Source organism: Pelmatolapia mariae, linkage group LG16_19, assembly GCF_036321145.2.
Source record: "Pelmatolapia mariae isolate MD_Pm_ZW linkage group LG16_19, Pm_UMD_F_2, whole genome shotgun sequence".
Lineage (NCBI taxonomy): Eukaryota > Metazoa > Chordata > Actinopteri > Cichliformes > Cichlidae > Pelmatolapia > Pelmatolapia mariae.
In genome coordinates this window covers 65,806,396-65,825,291 of record NC_086241.1, presented here as the reverse complement: position 1 = coordinate 65,825,291, position 18,896 = coordinate 65,806,396, and the positions used below count along the sequence as shown (strand labels likewise).

Here is an 18,896-nt window from a genome sequence, read left to right as displayed (position 1 = left end):
TGTCGTTAAATGATAATGCTTTAAGTTTTCCACTACACCCTGGCAGCTTTCTCTCAGTCGAAGATATTTACACCATCTCAGACACTTAACAACTCATCAAGACAAAGTAAAAACATGCATTCCTGTGGGATGAAAAACTGTGTGCCAGATGTATCCTGTTTACTTTGCTAACAAACTTGGCTGGAGTCCAAGATATATTGTGCAAGAACATTTAGCCTGGCACAATGTACATAAGGTCAGGGCAAAATCAGTTCAATGAAGTCAAAAGAGCTCTCTGGAGAGGCTGACGCACACATCGGTATGAAAACATTTCTAAAGTGTTAAGTGTTCTCAATATTAATGTCACGGAAGGCGTTCAGAGTGAAGGATATGATTAATAACAGAGCAGTCGCTAACAAACCTTCAGATATCCAGTGGTGGAAAACTTGGTGGCCATGTCAGCAGTTAGTTAGAGCAGCTAAACAGAGAACACTCTGAGTAAAATATAAGTCCATACATGGAGTCTGCTATTTAAAAAGTCTGAGGAAACAACAGGCTTCCTCATGACTTGGATAAAATCACCCCAGTAGGTGCTGACAGCATGGCACAGTTTTGTTTGTGAAGGGAGGTTGGTAACTCGGGTTATTTACTTTTACAGGAACCATGACCTATAGTGACACTATTTCTTGGGTTGACAGCACATTTGTCCTATTATCCTCCATTATCTCCTGCTAAGCAAAGACTTAACTGTAAGTAAGAAAGTATTTGAGAACCAGAATATGATTCTCCATGTCATCTGTGGTATTGGCTAGACTTCCATCCTCGATCAAAGCAATCAAAGGCTATGATGGATAAACTGTACCAGGTGATAAAAGATGGTAGAAACTTGCCCCAACTTGCAAATATTGCAAATAACACAATATTCAGTGAGCATTTTTTTTCATTCAAAAAAGCAATCTCCAGATTTTGCATTTTAGGCATGTTCACGCTGACTGACAGCTCCTTCAGTCAGAGATTCATTGCACCTGTCAGGGCAGGACAAACTGAGCTTTATGAGCTGATAACCTGCTGGAACCTCTGCTCAGGAATCTGTGCAAGGTAAGTTACACTTATTCTAGGGAAAATGTGATGACAGCTGTGGTTGCTAAAGAAACACAGCAAACACATGAAGTTCTTCGGAATTGGGAGCACTAAAGGAGACACAAGCAAAACAGGTGAGTATGTTTTCAACTCTTTGTGATTGAACATTTAATTTAAGGTTAACAGAACAGCTGTAATTCATGTGCCAACTTTATTCTGAGACGGCTACAAATAAGGAAGAGCTGGTTAGGTTATACCTTTAATTTCATATCTTTTATTGCCATGTTATGTTATCTAGAATATTAGTCAGTGTGTTTGTTTAAAGGCAGGAAATTACACAGCATCACCACTGGAACATTATTCCCTCCACCGGCCTCCATACTCACTTATACAATTACTGTATTGTAATTACAGGAAGAAATGAAAAACGAAAAACAAAACAACATTTACCTGAAATTCAAGTTCAATTACATTTTGAAAACATAATAGAAAACATAACCTATGTAAACCTTTTGTTTATCAATGACTTAGCCTGCTGAGGGCTCTGCAAAGACCACGTCACCTTTGATGTTCAGTCAAAAATTAGCAGCCATAAGGAAGTTTCTAATCCTGCACTGGGACATCACAGAGGAGTTGGCAAACTGTAGGCACGATTCACAACATTTAAGATTCTGATGTTGAAGGAAGCGCAGTTTTCATAGGCTTTCCCTGCTGATGTCAGAATAATGTGCATTGCAATCGTCATAGTCTCCTTATAGTCTGTAAGAGATTAAAGCATTAATGACCTTCTAGTTCTGCACAATATGGGTTAGCCATCACACTGGGGCATAGCAGCACTGCACCACTTCAGTGAAGTCAAAGAGAATGGAGTACATGTTAATACTGTCAGCAATCAGATCACTGATTGTGACGTTAAAATATTTGAGTAAAATTATTTTTCCTCCACCAAAGACTTTTTTGTGTATTATCACATCGTTTCTGATAAACAAGGAGTTGTTTAATGTATGATTTTAGGTCTTTACAGACCCAACCTTCTCTTGTGTGATCACCATCATTTCCTTTACTGCCCTCTACTGGCTTCTATCAGAAATGTCCAGGTCTCTAGCTAGAGTCTAATTAGATATTGTTCATTTCAGTGAAGATACCATCAGTGACACCTGTTAACTGAGAGAGAATCAACAAAAACAACCGAATGGCCTCTGAAGTCAACAGCCTACAAAACCTGTTGTTGTTGTTGTTGTTTTTGGCATGTCTTTGGCAAGAGATTAATGATCGCTTCTGGGAACACTTTAAAGAGAAGTGGTACCAGTTTGACTGGAAATAGCTTATAAAATCAGACCATCGCCTGATGACTGATGAATGTAAGACCAACACAACGTTAGGCATGAGTAAAAGAGAATAATTCTCAGAAGATTTTAATGTTTTTCCCGTTTGTGAACACCTATTGTGTGTTTGAATGAAATATTCTGCTTCAGTTCAAGACATTTCAAAGCCCACAGTCTTTGGTGTTTCCTTTTCTAATGTCAAACTGATGTTGTAGCTTAAAAAATATGATTTTCCTTGAGTGGCATAAGAGTTCTCATACAGGACTCTTGAAAGCATGCACAGATTTTTGAACTGACATTTTTAGATATCTTTTGACTTCATGTTTTAGAAGCTCTGTTTTAAAATGTGGGTAGAGTGGTCTTCATGGTCCGCTGCGTATTAAACATAAACAAAAACATAATTTAATGAAATGACTAGGAATTTGGAGACAAGCTTGACCATGTTGCCGTATCTCTATTAATCTCACTTGCTTGTTGTTTAGTGTGAACAAAACAAATTCAAACTCATGGCATTACGCAAACCTATTACAATAACAAACTATTATAAAATGAGCTCCACCCACAGATGTCTTGATGCTTCAGAAGAAGTCACTTGGATGAGGGATGAAACGTTTCTTCCACGTCCAAATGAACAGAATCAACTTTTTGGGATTTACCCGTAGAACAGAGTAGCTACAAAAATAATAAATCATTTTGGCACTGCCAGCTAGCTACTATCACAAGAGGGAAAAAAGCTCAGAAGTCAGACTTGTTAAATTTAAAGAAGATATGCCTATTTGAAATTTGGGACTGACAAGTGTCTTTAAAGCAGTAACCTAGACTACAGGTCTGAGCATCACAGCATCATCTGCTTTGCCATTACAGTTTTCTCTCTTTTCCCTTTTGGGCGGCTAATTATATTTTCCTGTTTGATTAAAGTCCTCATTATTTGTACGAGTGCACTTACCAAACATATGTTTCTCTCTGTAAACATAACAGTGCATCACATTCAGTTACTAATAACCAACAATTAAATAAGTAAAAATAACACTTAAATTATAGGTTTTTATGAGGGCTCCTGTCCTTTTCATTGCTGCCTATTCTACTCCTTTTTCTTCTCACTAGATGGGAAATTCACCATTACCTTCTTTTTAATTAATAAACTATTTTCTTGGGAATGGGTTGATTTTGTTTGATAATTTGGCCTTGGAGACATCGGCATTTGACTGCATCCTTATCTTAGTTATCTTAGTTTAGTTTCTTCATCTTTGTTGATCACTGTAAAGTGTTTCAGCAGATTTTCTTGTACAGCCATAGGCAGGTCTTAACATGACACCAGTAATTTAGTTTCATTTTTCCCCATCACTTGTAAGGATCTGAACGTGATAGCCCATACAATGATGCTATCATACAAGAATGACTTCTGAATAAATAAACTGGAAATGTGCTTTGCTTTGCCAACTTACCTATCCTAAATTTGCAGGTAGAGGCGGTTCGACTGAACATGGTAAAACGTGCAAAAGAATGATATAGAATCTATGTTTACCACAAATTTCAGATTAACTCATTAGCAAAGGTGTGAAAGTACAGATGCCCCTTTCTATAGAAATTCCCATATCCTGACTGCTGAGTTTTTAACCTCTGGCCTCCTTAAGGAAACAAAGTAACTCTTCTCAGGTGGCCAGGCTGGATAAGGAGTTTTTGCTCACTGACAGGCTCACACTCTGATAAAAAGTTTTAGTTTATAATTGCAGTTATCCTGCTAATTACAATATTCTAATGGCAATTTAGGCCTTAACATTGACACTGGCTTACAATAATGCAAGTGTTAACTTCACCTGTACACCTAGAAATACTGTATATAAGCAATCCACTCCCTGGGGTCAGTGTGGTGAAAAAGAAATATATAATGGGGAAATTGTGGCCAGTGAGAGGAATCCTTCAACATCCAGAACAGATGAGACATTCAAGTGCAGCTTTGCTGATTTCAACACTGACGTGAAACTGTGGTAAAAAGGATGCATGGGAGAGGTTTGCCTCTTAACAGGTTTTTATGGTGTGAAAGTAACCTAACCATGTACTCTTCTGGTTATCTTGTAGTTACAGGTAGTGCGGTTTATTCATCACATTTGTTTTTTGTTTTGTTTTTTTTCTTTAAAAAAAAAACGAAATTGAAGGGGTATATGGTCAGAAAATCAGGATAAATAAAAAGGGATGTTAAAATACAACAAGAGGGGGTTTCCTACCAAGAATAATATGAGACAGTTTGTTTCCTCGGATTGACATCACAGGCAACAAGCCGGTGCGTGCAGTGGGGAGTGTTGGAGAACAGAGCTGTGGCCTGTAAAGAGTGCTTAGTAGGAGTCGAGCTGAGAGAGGAACAAATAAGCTTTATTATTGGAAAACAAAGAAGAAAAAGGTAGAAAACTGGTTAGTCTAAGAACTGTCTTAGAATTATTACCACAACTCATCAGTGGGCTTTTTGCAAGAAGACTGTTTCCTCAAAAGAAAACTAGATTGTTTGAGCTGATGACATTCAGGAGCGCTGGCTTTGTTAGAGAGGATGTAGCTTACCGCAATAACAACTACTTCTTCTTTCAGCTGCCCTTTTGAGAGTCCCTTGTATATTGGGTTTGCTCCCTAAAGACTTTATGCACATCAAATTCTGTAACCTGTTTGTTCAGCAGTGCATGTGAAAACAAGCATGTGGTCATAATTCATTTAACTTTCAGTTCCAAGGAAAGTGATGTTTAAAAGGCCTTGGGGGGAAATAATCGCAGTCACATAAAGACAGTTTTTATTTTCAGTGAAGCAGAACACTTTTTATTTTACATTTATTTTATTTATTTTGGGGTTTTTTTTAGGGTCTCACATGTTTCTAACAAAAAATTATGTTTTTTATTAAGATTCAAGTTTATAATAACAAATGCATCATTACATTCATGGTCAAAAGAAAGTACTCCAGGACACCCCGAAGTTATAGATGCCGGTGGTAGTGAAGATGAAGATGGAGGCTTGGATGGAGCTCTGAGTGACTCCGGTGAGGTGGAGGTGGGAAAGAGGTGGATTCCATAAGGGAATGTCTAAAGAGATGGATGGAAGAGCACTGACATTTAAAGCATGCAGAGTGGAGGCTGACTGGCTCCAAGAAGGCGGGCATGACGCTGATTGGACTCTGATGTCTGTGCAGGTTCTGCTTAGGTTTGCAAAGTCGTATCTGATCAAACCACAAGACTTCAGTAACAATGTCCTTTGTTGAGAAGAGACCAAAGTGTAGATGTTTGGCCACAGTGGTGATGATTTTGGCTTGTTATGCCACTATAACACCTGGAAACTAGAGTCAAGCTTTTTTCACTGCTGCTCCATTTTGGCTTGCGTATGTAATATGTTACATGCTTTTCTTTGTCTGTGGTTGTATTATAGTAGGAGGAACTGAGGAGCCTGAGGAATCTCCAATATTTGTTGCACAGTTTTATCTGGCTGCCTATGCAGGCCTCCTCCTGTTATTCAAAGCAGCCTTTAATTTAATGTTGAAAAACTTCAACTCCTGCAAAATGGAACGGGATTGTTTTAAAAAGAAGCACATGCCCACATGCTCGTCTCAAGTGAGATTTCAGAGAAGCTCCATAAGTCAGCCTCTCCTATAATACACAGACTTGGACAAAATTGTTGGTACCCTTCGGTCAATGAAAGAAAAACTCACAATGGTCACAGAAATAACTTTAATCTGACAAAAGTAATAATAAATAAAAATTCTATAAATCTTCACCAATGAAAGTCAGACATTGCTTTTCAACCATGCTTTGACTGAATTAAAAATAAATGCATGAACCAGGCCTGGACAAAAATGATGGTACCCCTAGAAAAGAATGAAAATAATGTGACCAAAGGGACATGTTAATCCAAGGTGTGGCCACTACTAATCAGAATCACAGGTGTCTACAATCTTGTAATCAGTCAGTGTGCCTATATATAGGACTCCAGGTAGTCACTGTGTTGCTTGGTGACATGGTGTATACCACACTCAACATCGACCAGAGGAAGCAAAGGAAAGAGTTGTCTCAGGAGATTTGAAAGAAAATCATAGACAAGCATGTTAAAGGTAAAGGCTATAAGACCATCTCCAAGCAGCTAGAGGTTCCTGTGACTACAGTTGCACATGTCATTTCGAAATTTAAGATCCATGGGACTAAGAGGGAGGATATTTCAATCAGGCATGAGCTGTTTAGTGAAACCTCCCTCTTTCCCTCTTTTGCTGCGTCTCTACACCATCGTCTGGTACCTTTTCTGCCCACAGAAGAGCACTGCCCTTGTGGCTCAGGTGCCAAAGGAAAGTCTGTCTCTCTTGAAATCCTTTATCTTATCTTAAGCCAACCTCCCTGGACGTGGCTGCAGGAGGAAATTGATGACAAATCAAAGACACAGATAATCCAAATGGTAACAAGAGAGCCCAGAAAGACTTCTAAAGAGATCCAAGCTGAACTTCATGCTCAAGGAACATCAGTGTCAGAGCACACCGTCCGTCGTTGTTTGAACCAAAGTGGGAGACGACCAAGGAGGACACCATTGTTGAAAACAAATCATAAAAAAGTCAGACTGGAATATGCCAAACTACATGTTGACAAGCCACAAAGCTTCTGGGAGAATGTCATGTGGACAAATGAGACAAAAATGGAACTTTTTGCCAAGACACATCAGCTCTATGTTCACAGAAGGAAAAATGAAGCATATCAAGAAAAGAACACTGTCCCAACGGTGAAACATGGGGGAGGCTCAGTTATGTTCTGGGGCTGCTTTGCTGCATCTGACACAGGGTTTTGAATCTGTGCAGGGTACAATGAAATCTCAAGACTATCAAGGGATTATAGAGAGAAATGTGCTGGCCAGTGTCAGAAAGCTTGGTCTCAGTCGCAGGTCATGGGTCTTACAACAGGACAATGACCCAAAACACAGCTAAAAACACCCAAGAATGGCTAAGAGGAAAACATTGACTATTTTAAAGTGGCCTTCTATGAGCCATGCAGTCTGGAAAAGGCGCCCTTCAAACCGGAAACAACTGGAGCAGTTTGCTCATGAGGAGTGGGCCAAAATACCTGCTGAGAGGTGCAGAAGTCTCACTGACAGTTACAGGAATCGTTTGATTGCAGTGATTGCCTCAAAAGGTTGTGCAACAAAATATTAAGTTGTGGGTACCATCATTTTTGTCCAGGCCTGTTTCATGTATTTATTTTTTAAATAATTCAGTTGAAGTGTGGTTGAAAAGCAATGTCTGACTTTTATTGTTTAACATTTATAGAATTTTTATTTATTACTTTTGTCAGATTAAAGTTATTTCTGTGACCGTTGTGAGTTTTTCTTTCATTGACCAAAGGGTAGCAACAGTTTTGTCCACGTCTGTAAATATTTAAATATATCATATAGTAAATCTTTGTTAAGCAAGTAACATCAGTATCTTTTACTGCACATGTACATCAGCAAAAATATCTTGGCGTGCAGTTAAATGGTGAAGTCAGTTATTATGTTAGTGAATTTTTTACTTATCAACATCAAAATAAACGGCTTCTTGTTCTACAGTAGTCACACACCTTAGAGGCAAAAAGATTTAACTGTCAGCCACAAAATCTTTGTGTAGTTACAAGTTCTAACATGAACAGATGCTCGAAGAAACCAAAAATAAAGTGGATGCCAACTACCATGGCAGCCCTATAAGTTTAAACAAACTTACTCAAGGTTGTTCAAACATCTAAAATATACTGTATATTTAGCAGACAACATACAACAACAGAGTTACATATTTGCACTGAAGTCAAGCAAACCTTTGGGTTATTTTAAATAAAAATCAGAAAGCTGTATACAGGGCATCACACCTGTACATTAAGAATGAAAAAGAACTAACATGACTTCTGTGTAAACACCAATTAAACTTACTCTGCAGGTTCCAGAGTAATTCCAAGGAAAGTGGTGGAGTTTGTTTAAGTGAAATTTGCATAGTAAGGTAAGGAGGAGCCACAACCTGTCCTGGCTGATTTAGGGGATTTGGGAAATTATATAAGACTGAAGCCTGTCCACTCTTACCTGCAGACCTGCTCTGTATCTACTAAACAACACGCTTCCTCTTTCGTGACTCGTTCAGGTAAGATGTTTGTTTAACAATTTTAGGACTAATGACTCAAATCACAGTTATTATAGTTTTGCTTTTCTATTTATTTTTAGTGTTAGGTTTTGTTTGGTTTTTATTAATTTCATCGTCTCATTAAATATTATTACTATATGGGCATTTCATATATATTTTATTTTAAGTTGCAGTTATTTTTCTTTTTCTTTTAAAAGAAAAAAAACCCCAAGCAATGTTTTTAATATTTATATATAGGCGACCCACCTGTATCATTATGGGTCACCTGTATCTATTAGAACAGGTGCTGCACTTGTGCTGTTGCAGACTGTTAGCTTGCAAAAAACGGCTCATAAAACTGAGTTAAATCTTAGGTAATTTCCTCTAAATGTCTACCACTTTAATCTCAGTATGTATATTGTTTTTTGTTAATTCTATTAATATTATTAGTAGTAGCAGCTATAGTCAATATAAACATTAAGCATGAGCTGAGCAGCTTCCTAAAAAGCAAATGGGCATACAGTGCTTAACAAATTTATTAGACCATCTATCATAACAAGAATGAAAATGTGTTTTTAGAAATTACTTAGTATTATATTATTATTTATTAGGCAAATTAAAATAAAATTACAGTTGTATACCCAAATATGAAAATTAATGGATAACAACAGCTTTAAAAATACTATTTTGATTAAAGAGGCTACACATACAGTTGGTTACAGAAACATAAAACATGATTTCGGTATTTACTAATACTGTTAATTTAGAGCAGCTGTGGCATAAACGTTACACTGGGTGGTGGTCTAATAAATTTGTAATTTGTATGTACGTGTTTTGTGCGGGCAGAGATTTTCATACATAAAGAAGCATGCCTACAAATAACCTTTTCTGAAATACTGAATTTAAACACAAGCGAAGAAGAATAAAATTGTCTTATATGACATTTAAATATATGAAATGACAGACTATATGATGTTTTTCTGGCATTTACTTTTTTTTCCTCGATGTTAATTGTAACAAAATAACCCAAAGCAAAACCCAGTGCTTACATCAATTCTTACATCAACCAAGCTTCATTTTTAATATCTAAAGTTATGTTACAAAGAAAATATTTAACATAATTTACTGGTTGTAATCTGGAGGTGGAGTAGACTGATAATCACCCTAGAGGTTTGAGGAGTGTACTGTTCATTTTAAGAAGAATTTAATTTTACTGTTAGAATTTGAGCTGACATTGTTTCTTTGTAGCATATCATTTATTATACTAATCTATCAAATTTATATGCCAACTTCTTGAAAACAGACACAAACACTGCAGCAATGCCTCTTCCTGGTGCATGCCTGAACATTATGGAGGCTCGTCACAAGCAGAAGGGATATGGGAGCATCTCCAACCCTGAAAGGTTCTTTAACCAAGACTTCAAGAACCTGAAGCAGTACTGTCTAATCAAAGGAGTAAGGTACCTCGATGACATGTTCCCCCCTGATGCAAAGTCTATTGGCCAGGGGATACTGACGCCCTCCGACCTGGCCCGCGTGAAGTGGCTAAGACCTGCCGTGAGTATTTAAAGATGTTTAAATTGCACATTAGATGCTCTATCACATCTAAATGTTTAATCAGCCGGGGACTGATTCCCCCTTTTTCACTGCAAGTGATTCAGTTTAAATTTTCTGCTAATGACATTTTTCTGCAGTCAGATTGCAAAAGTGTTTGAATGAGTTGTGTTCTTCAATTCACACAGTCCCAGTACACGACTAACAATAATGCTTAACATTTCAAAATAAAACTGGTTGCCCAAAACAAGCTTGACATGCAAAACTAGACAGCTAGACATGAGCTAATAATTCATTTTAGAATTTTAGAAAACAAAATAGAATTTTTTTTTCCACCTTTGCCCCACTGCATTTGAGATTGTGAAACTAGCTCTTCTTATGAACCAAGAAGTGAAATTTTCACTGTAACAGTGCCCTCTAGTGGCTGTGACAATAATTAAATTAATCCTGATATTTAAGCTTGTGAAGGTGTGAATTAAGGGCCATGGAAGAGTTTCATATTTCACACTGAGACCCAAACCTCTCAAATTTGGGAATCATCGGATACATTAAGTAAAAGTGGAAATGAGTGAAGGAATCCTTAAATTTGAAAACTGACTCCCTGTTTTACAGCAAATTGCTCCTGATGCTGAATTTGTGGTTGATGGCGTCTCCAGATTTGACTTTGGTCAAGGTGTACTTGGTAGGGTCATTTCTCCACTCCTAATATTTACACTCTTGTATCTGCCTGCAGTCCTGATTGTTCTTTTTTGTTGTTGTTAAACAGGAAACTGCTGGTTTCTTGCATCAATCGGCGCACTGACTTTCCAGAATCACATCTTTAAACAAGTTGTTCCGCTCGACCAAACAATCAAAGAGAACTACTGTGGCATTTTTCACTTCAGGGTAAACATTCATTAAACTATCAGAATAAGAGAAGTAATTATTATCTTTAACTGTTTTTTCTCACTAAACTAAAACTTAAAAGCTGTTTATTTCACAGAGTTTGGATTATTTTGTCTCTAATGATCAAATTTCATGAAACAGAATAAGCTCACAAAACAATTGTATCTTTATTTTAGTTCTGGAGATTCGGGCGGTGGGTGGACGTCGTCATTGATGACAAGTTGCCGACGATCAATGGCAGACTAATCTTTGTTCACTCCAAAGATCCAAATGAGTTCTGGCCTGCTCTGCTGGAGAAAGCTTATGCCAAGTATGCAAAGAAACATGATTTATCCGATATACAGTGAACAAGTTACATGTTGGGGATCTGTGAAAAATATTATCTACTTCTGTCAGGGTTTGTGGTTCCTACACCGACATGACTTCTGGAACTCCTTCAGAGGCTATGATGGATTTCACCGGTGGCGTCCACATGTGCGTCCAGCTGTCGGACGCCAGTTCAGATGTGTGGGGGCTGATATGCAGAGCTGGCAAATCCAACACATTGATGGGCTGTGGTACACCTCAAGGGGTAAGCGCAAAAAAACAGAACTCAGAAACAGCCTGAGCTTATTCAGGGAGATTGTTCTCCAACTACAAAAAAGGGCTTAGAGGACTTGATTAGTGTTAGTACAGATTAGAGATGCTGTGAAACTGTTTTGACATTTTAACAAACATTTTATGCATTTTGAGGTGAGTTATAACAAAGTCTGTGTTTTCCACTCAGACTGCACTTCATTATCTACCGATAAAACTGGTATCATATTGCCTAAAATCTATAAAACTAAATCAATGACGTAATGATAATGTTACATTTATGGCATAATCAACCAATATTGCACAAATACAACCCAAGTTAGCATGCACTTTGGGACTGCTTAATTGGGAATGAAAATCCTGGAACTAGAAGACTGTTTTGACTTACTCTGAAAGTTCAAAATCTATTTTAAGTTTTTTGTGAAGCCGTTGATTGACTGCCAGAAGCACCTTTTATGAAGACAAAGTTTCCCAAAATGTTGAAATTTGCTTTAAGTCACCATAACCAAACTTTGCAGTCACTTTTTTCTAATAATATTATTGTATCTGAAGTCTTTATTTTTTATTCTTTTACAATGACCAATGTTCCTTGATTGTAGGAAACATCTGCTAACACAGTTTTGCCAAATGGACTGGTCCAAGGGCACGCCTACACTGTGACAGGGGTTAAAGAGGTAAAGACTCATAACTGCACAGTAATCACAGTTATTGTACAGTAAATCTACAGTAATAACACTTCCCTGGTAAGATTACAGCAATAAAAGGAATGCTATCACGTAGTATTACAGTATGCAGTGTAGGAAGAATTACAGCAAAAACAAGCTCCTGACATATTGGACAAAAATGTTTAGGGGAGATTTAAAAACCTTGGAGCATACATTTAAATACAACAATAATGTGTCCCAAAGGTTGATTCTGTTCATCTGGACGTAGCGTTTTCAATGGGAGAAACGTTTTGTCACTCATCCAAGTGACTTCTTCAGTCTCAGCTGACTGCAGGTTTCCCCAACCTTATAAACAGTACATTTGCACAATGACTGAAACTAGCACCACTGAATGAACAATGGGCTCTGAGATCAGTTCCTTGATCATTAATATGCAAATTCTCATGAGCATTGACTAACTACTGATCAAAGCCCACTGATCAGTGGTCATGAGTACCATCCACAGAGAGTTGGGGAATGGCTGAAATCACAACATTGTAAGATGGTGAAAGATGCACCCTTAGGCCCCCTCCTCGATTAACAGATGGTCTTTCTCTTTTCACGTAAATGGCCTCCTTGACTCCCCCTCAAACCAGTGTTCCCAGCCGATTGTTCATTCAGTGATGCTAGTTTCAGTCATTGTGCAAATGTACTGTTTATAAGATTGGGGAAACCTGCAGTCAGCTGAGACTGAAGACGTCACTTGGATGCGTGATGAAACGTTTCTTGCACTGAAAACGTTACGTCCAGATGAACAGAATCAACCTTTTGTTGATTGATGTTACTTACCTGGATGATTTAGCATGCATCGAACCAATAACTGTGATTTTTCTGTTGTCTGCTGCCAGCTTATTAGCCAAGGAAAAGTTGTGAAGCTGATCCGTTTGTGGAACCCCTGGGGCAAAGGAGAGTGGGTAGGAGACTGGAGTGATCGGTAAGCAGTAATCAGCTTTGGTACTGTTTCACAAAATGCCATTAACCTCAATTTCCTTCTAGAATATTTTTCTTCTAAATATGCAACTCTAGATAAAAATTACCAACATAATGTGTCATCTCTTACCTAAAATACTATCTTTAAGGTCCCCCATGTGGGACACTGTGAGTTCTCAAGACCGCCAAATGTGCCTTTCAGTGGCCGATGATGGAGAGTTTTGGTAAGCAAATATAGTCACTTTGTACTATGTCATAAGCTTAGTGTTTTATACTTTGACATCACATCTAAATAAATTATGAATGAAAATCTACCTGATTTTATTAACAGGATGACTTTTGAAGATTTCTGTAAGTTCTACACAGATCTTGACATCTGTGGCCTGAAACCAGACTTCATAGATGGAAAATCCTCTGCTCAGTGGAAGACCTCTGTGTACGAGGGTCGGTGGGTTGCTGGAACGACTGCTGGAGGCTGCATAAATAACAGAGGTAATTATATAGTATACACTGGAATGTAAGTGTTTAAATGTTCAGCAGAACATAATGTTTTAATCTTCAATTCATGTAAATAAAACATATTTTTCCTCTATGTCCTCCAGACACTTTCTGGACAAATCCACAGTATCGAATTAAGGTCGTAGGTGAAAACTCAGAGACCAATGGGGAGAAAAACATCCTAGTGTCTCTCATGCAAAAGCCTGACAAGAGGAACAGACGCCTGGTGCAGAACCTCCACATTGGTTTTGCTGTGTATTTGGTAAATATTTCTCTTTGTCATATCATTCATACACGCATAACTATGTTGAAAACAAAAACCATGTTGAAGTTGACATTTTCAGAGCATGAAAATGTATTTAACCATTGTCAGAACTTGTATCGTAATATGGAAACAACGATAATAATGTGGTGTTTAAATGCAGAAAATGACAGATCAATAATTAACTACAACATAAAAATTATTTGTAGGCTAGAAAACATTTTGTTAGCAAGCCAAGCTTTAATATGCTGTCCAAGCATTCATACAGTGGCTGTGCACATGTTGAAATGGCAACTAACTGAATTATTATTTATTCCCAACATGAACAAAATTCATCTGACGTCCTTCAAGGTGTCCGAAGACGTAAGAAGCTAATTTATTCTATTTCATGTTTATAATACACATATATGGTGATGTGAAAAGGAAAGTACACAGTCTTTCACTATTAAGGTTCTGTGTATCTGTATGTGCTGATACATAAAACCTTAAAGTTGACATGGCTGTACGCACTTCAGAAACTTCTTCAAATGAAATTGGGGAGCTGAAATATCACTTTGAATAATTTTAGTACAAAACGCAAAGTGGGAAGTTTCCAGCAACGTTCTTCAACACCCATCTGCCTGATGCTCGGAGTGATAAATACATGAATGCCCGTGAGGTGATAGAGTTCCTTATGCTGAAGCCCGGTGAATACCTGATTGTGCCATCCACCTTCAAACCCAACGAGACAGCCTCCTTCATCCTCACCATCCACTCAAGAGAAGAGACATGTTGCTAGTATGCTCACCCTCGATGTCTGAAGATATGACATAAAAACATTTTAAAACAAAATTTGCATTTGACACATTACAATTGATTTCTATGAAAGTAATGTATATTGGTCTATCTCCCCACAGTGAGAATTCAAATGCAAATGAGCAGAAATATGAGCCAGTTGAAAAGGTTTGTAACAAATCATTTAATTGTGTCCATGTTATTTTGCTGTTTATGTGTTATTAATGCGAACTGTTGACTCGTCAGGTCACAAAAGTAAAAAACCATCAGGATGATGAAAACAAGAAAACATTCTTCCGTCAATACTCTGACAAGGTAATTAAAAAAGATCTTTTTGCTAATAATATTAGCCACATTACTGCATTATTACAAGTGTATATGGCATTATGTGTCTAAAGTCTGTGCAATGTGTCAGGTAGTAAACCAAATCAATTAATGTTTCAGTATGAAGAAGTGGATGCTGAGCAGCTCCAGAGGGTTCTAAATGAAAACATCCTGAAAGGTTTGGCCTTTAAAAACTCTGTCAAGCTCAATTTAAAAGTACGGGGGCTGCTTGGCCATGGGAACCCATTCCATGAAGCTCCTTGTGCACAGTTTTTGTGCTGATGTTAATGCCAGAGGAGGTTTGGAGCCCTGTGAATACTTTTCTTCATATAGCGTAGTTTCCAGGTCTGACCCGTCAAATTTATAAACCAGTATTATTTCCTGTAAGCCTTCATCGGACTCTGGCAAACTCTGGTTTATGAGAATATGACTCTAACTTATTGGTTTATTAGTAGTTTAATGTCTTAGTTAATACAAATAAACTGTGGTCCACATTAGTGTAAACATCAGTAATACAGCATGGTGTGCAATACCCTCGGTTTCTTAGTCGCTATGGCTACTTCGACATGCAGTCTATGACTCTGGATACTGTGGATGACAATTGTGCTACACTCTCTTTGCTAATTCAACTCTGTTTTATTTAGGAGACATGAAATCTGGAGGGTTCAGCCTTGATGCCTGTCGCAGCATGGTGGCTCTAATGGATGTATCCTGTTATAATACATGTAATACTGCAAAAAGCAGATTAAGAAACTTTGTAGTTTGCTTTTTTGAGCTGTTGAAAAGTAACAATGAATCTGTGTAGGTACATAACAGAAGAATAGTCTATGTGTAAGCAAACCTGAGTGCTCTTCTGTTGATATAACCAGCATTACTCATCTGAAAGACCAGACTAAAATATGTCCCTTTACTACCTTAATGTGGGTTTTAAAAGACGTCAATCACAGGCAAACTAAACAGTGAGGAATTCGTCCGTCTGTGGAAAAAGGTCACTAAATACAAGGTAAAGAAAAAAGAAAAAACAGCCTTAAAACATATATCAATACATCTGCTATAGATGTGAAGATTTTCCCTGATCAGTTTTTTTTTTTTTTTCTTCTTCTCTTATCAGGAGACTTTCTTCCTCACCGACGTTTCAAAAACAGGAACGCTGTCACTGAGTGAGCTGAGGAATGCATTTGTAGCTTCAGGTATATGTTTATAGGTATATGTGTGTATATATATGTACATGTGTGTGTATATGTATGTATGTATATATACATACATATGTGTGTGTGTGTGTGTGTGTGTATTAGTATATATTAGTGCTGTCAGCGTTAATCTTGTTAAAATGATGATAATGTCATAACCCAGAGCTTCCCAAAGTGTGGGGCCCGCCCCCTAGGGGGGGGGGCGCAGAGCCATTGCAGGGGGGGGGGGGCGGTATGAAAAGAAAAAAAAAAAAGAACACTTGGACACTGCTAGCATAATGGACAGGTTTTTGACGGGGCACCCACACAAACGCAAAGCAGGAGATGAAGCATCGCTGAATATGTTTCCAAACCAACTTCATTCTAAGCCAAAGACTAGAAAATATGGTGAAGCATATCTGCCCTTTGGCTTCACCTGCACAAGTGCCGAGGTAGGTCTCCCCTGCAGAATTAGTTTCCCTGCGTCGGGAGCACACGCTGGGCTCTCCAAATCACGGACAAACAGTATCCCACATTCTGGATTTTTAGTTCACAAACACTTGTTGTAATGACTAACTACTCCTGACATTTTGGAGATGTTAGCTCTTTATACAGTAAAGTTACAGTGGGATACAAATAATATCAGGCTGATCCTGCCGTAATTTGTTCCCCCGTTCAAATCACGCAGAAATAGTATCCCACAGTTGTTTATGTTTTTAAACCAATTTCCACAGAGAGGCATTTTTGATAGCATTGATAGCAATGTTGAATATTATTACACAGGAAAAAAACAACTACACGTAAAATAATTACACCGTGACGCCTCTGCCTTTCTAAATGGAGGGACAGTAACTGTGTGTGTATATGTAAGCGTGTAAAACCTGAAGATAGTCAGATTAACAGTAACAGTATTTTGTCTCTAGCTGCCATTCTGCAATTCATCTCATGTAAACAATAACGTGCTCACAGCGTGACGTGAAAAGGGGCACATACCTTTGACGTTGCCTGACGAACTGTGTATCCCTCGTCCACACGTAAACGCAAAAGAAGGAGTTTTAAAAAAATCTCCATTTTCGGTGATTCAAAACGCCGTTTACGTGCTGACGAAAGGCCCAAAGGCATAGAAACGGCTGTGTTTTCCAAAATACCCGTGTGGGTGTGGACGTAGCGTAAAAGAATTAGTAGTGTATTTTATTACTACCCGTAATTTATTGCAGTTTACTTGTATTTATTTAATTGTTTACTAAATGTTTGAGGTGTGAAATAAACCACAATGGAGTTTGAAAACAAAATATGGGTGTGTGTGGTTGGAGGATGTGTTTGTGCGTGGGGGGGGGGGGGGGGGGGGGGGGGGGACATTTTTCTTGTAAAACAAAGGGGGGTCCAGCAAAAAAAGGTTTGGGAACCACTGCCATAACCGACCCGGCCTCGGATAAGCGGATGAAGATGGATGGATGGATGCCATAACCACATTACCGCGACAAATCTTCATTAGCAAGTTAGCACGGATTGACCCGTGCGTGGGGCTGGACGGCGCTATAGCGTTAACATCATTTTAACGAGATTAACGCTGACAGCACTAGTATGTATATGTATGTATGTACATATATCTCAGCAAACGTCTCCTGAAGTCTGACTGTGTGTGTTCTTCAGGAATGAAGGTTGCAGATGACATGCTCAGTCTGATGGCTCTGCGCTATGGCGCCTCCTCTGGACACATGACACTGGAGTGCTTCATCAGTCTCATGATTCGCTTGGACTGCATGAAGAGTAAGTGAAGCCGAGAAGAAATCACAACAGTAGATGTGTAGATAGCTGAAAATAAATCTCATGCAGTGAGAATGAAAACTTTTTTCAGTTGAAAACATCTTTCTCGCTTCTAAGATTTGATTAAGGTTCATGATTTGTACATTTTAAACTCAAAGTTGTGTGTTCTTCAACAGAAATCTTCAAACAGTTGTCTGATGGAAAATCCATTAATCTCAAGGAGTCAGAGGTAATAAAGTCACTTTAGTGCTGACAGAGCAAAAGAATGAATAAATCTAAATACACATATTTGTACAAAGAAAACGCATTAGTTTAAATGGTGATACTTAAATGTTATTAATAAATAATCTCTGTCTTATTTTCAGTGGATGTACGTTTCCATGTACACTTAAGCCAGCTGAAAGACAGATGCACGTTTCATCTGGAAAACACAAGAAGATATTTCAAAAGCTTGTTTTCTGTGAATTAGCTATAACACTTTATTACTTTGAAACAACTAAACACAATAATGTGAAACTATAACAAACACTATCATATAAAGCTGTAAACCTTATGCCTCTCTGCATATTATGTCAATGACTGAATAACTGCATTTTTTTGTAAATACTATTGCAAACTTGTCAATCTGTGTTTTATAATAGAAACAAAATACAGATGTTAGTGAATGACATGGGACTATTGTATCAGTCAAAAATGAATGAAGTGGATGGGAAATTAAACTGATAAGATAAGTACAAAAACTAGGAAAATGGAAATTCAAAGAAAAAAAATGTTACATTTAACTAGTACATTTGTTTTTATATGTAGTTTTCTATATCAGCTGCTTTTTAAAATTCATTTTATATTGGGGAAAGGAAGTAGCAAACTTCAGTGGGTCAGTTTCAATCCTATGCTAATAGTGAGAGGTTGCGTTCTCCTTCTTTGAATAAAGCATTTCCTTTGTGATCTTCAGCAATTTTCTTTTTTCCAGCAGCTGGG

At 37.9% G+C, this 18,896-nt stretch overlaps 1 protein-coding gene across 1 annotated transcript; it reads left to right on the top strand.

The window, feature by feature from the left end:
* The first annotated feature begins 9,795 nt into the window (after nucleotides 1-9,795).
* Nucleotides 9,796-18,310, top strand: LOC134645951 (calpain-1 catalytic subunit-like). Its single transcript, XM_063499596.1, has 21 exons — nucleotides 9,796-10,032; nucleotides 10,642-10,711; nucleotides 10,796-10,914; nucleotides 11,091-11,224; nucleotides 11,311-11,485; nucleotides 12,090-12,164; nucleotides 13,043-13,128; nucleotides 13,274-13,348; nucleotides 13,456-13,616; nucleotides 13,727-13,884; nucleotides 14,236-14,247; nucleotides 14,453-14,661; nucleotides 14,781-14,826; nucleotides 14,905-14,973; nucleotides 15,103-15,160; nucleotides 15,627-15,688; nucleotides 15,917-15,985; nucleotides 16,094-16,172; nucleotides 17,805-17,921; nucleotides 18,095-18,147; nucleotides 18,284-18,310. The coding sequence occupies exons 1-21, from the start codon at nucleotides 9,796-9,798 to the stop codon at nucleotides 18,308-18,310; spliced, it is 2,091 nt and encodes a 696-aa protein (XP_063355666.1).
* The last annotated feature ends 586 nt before the right edge of the window (nucleotides 18,311-18,896 follow it).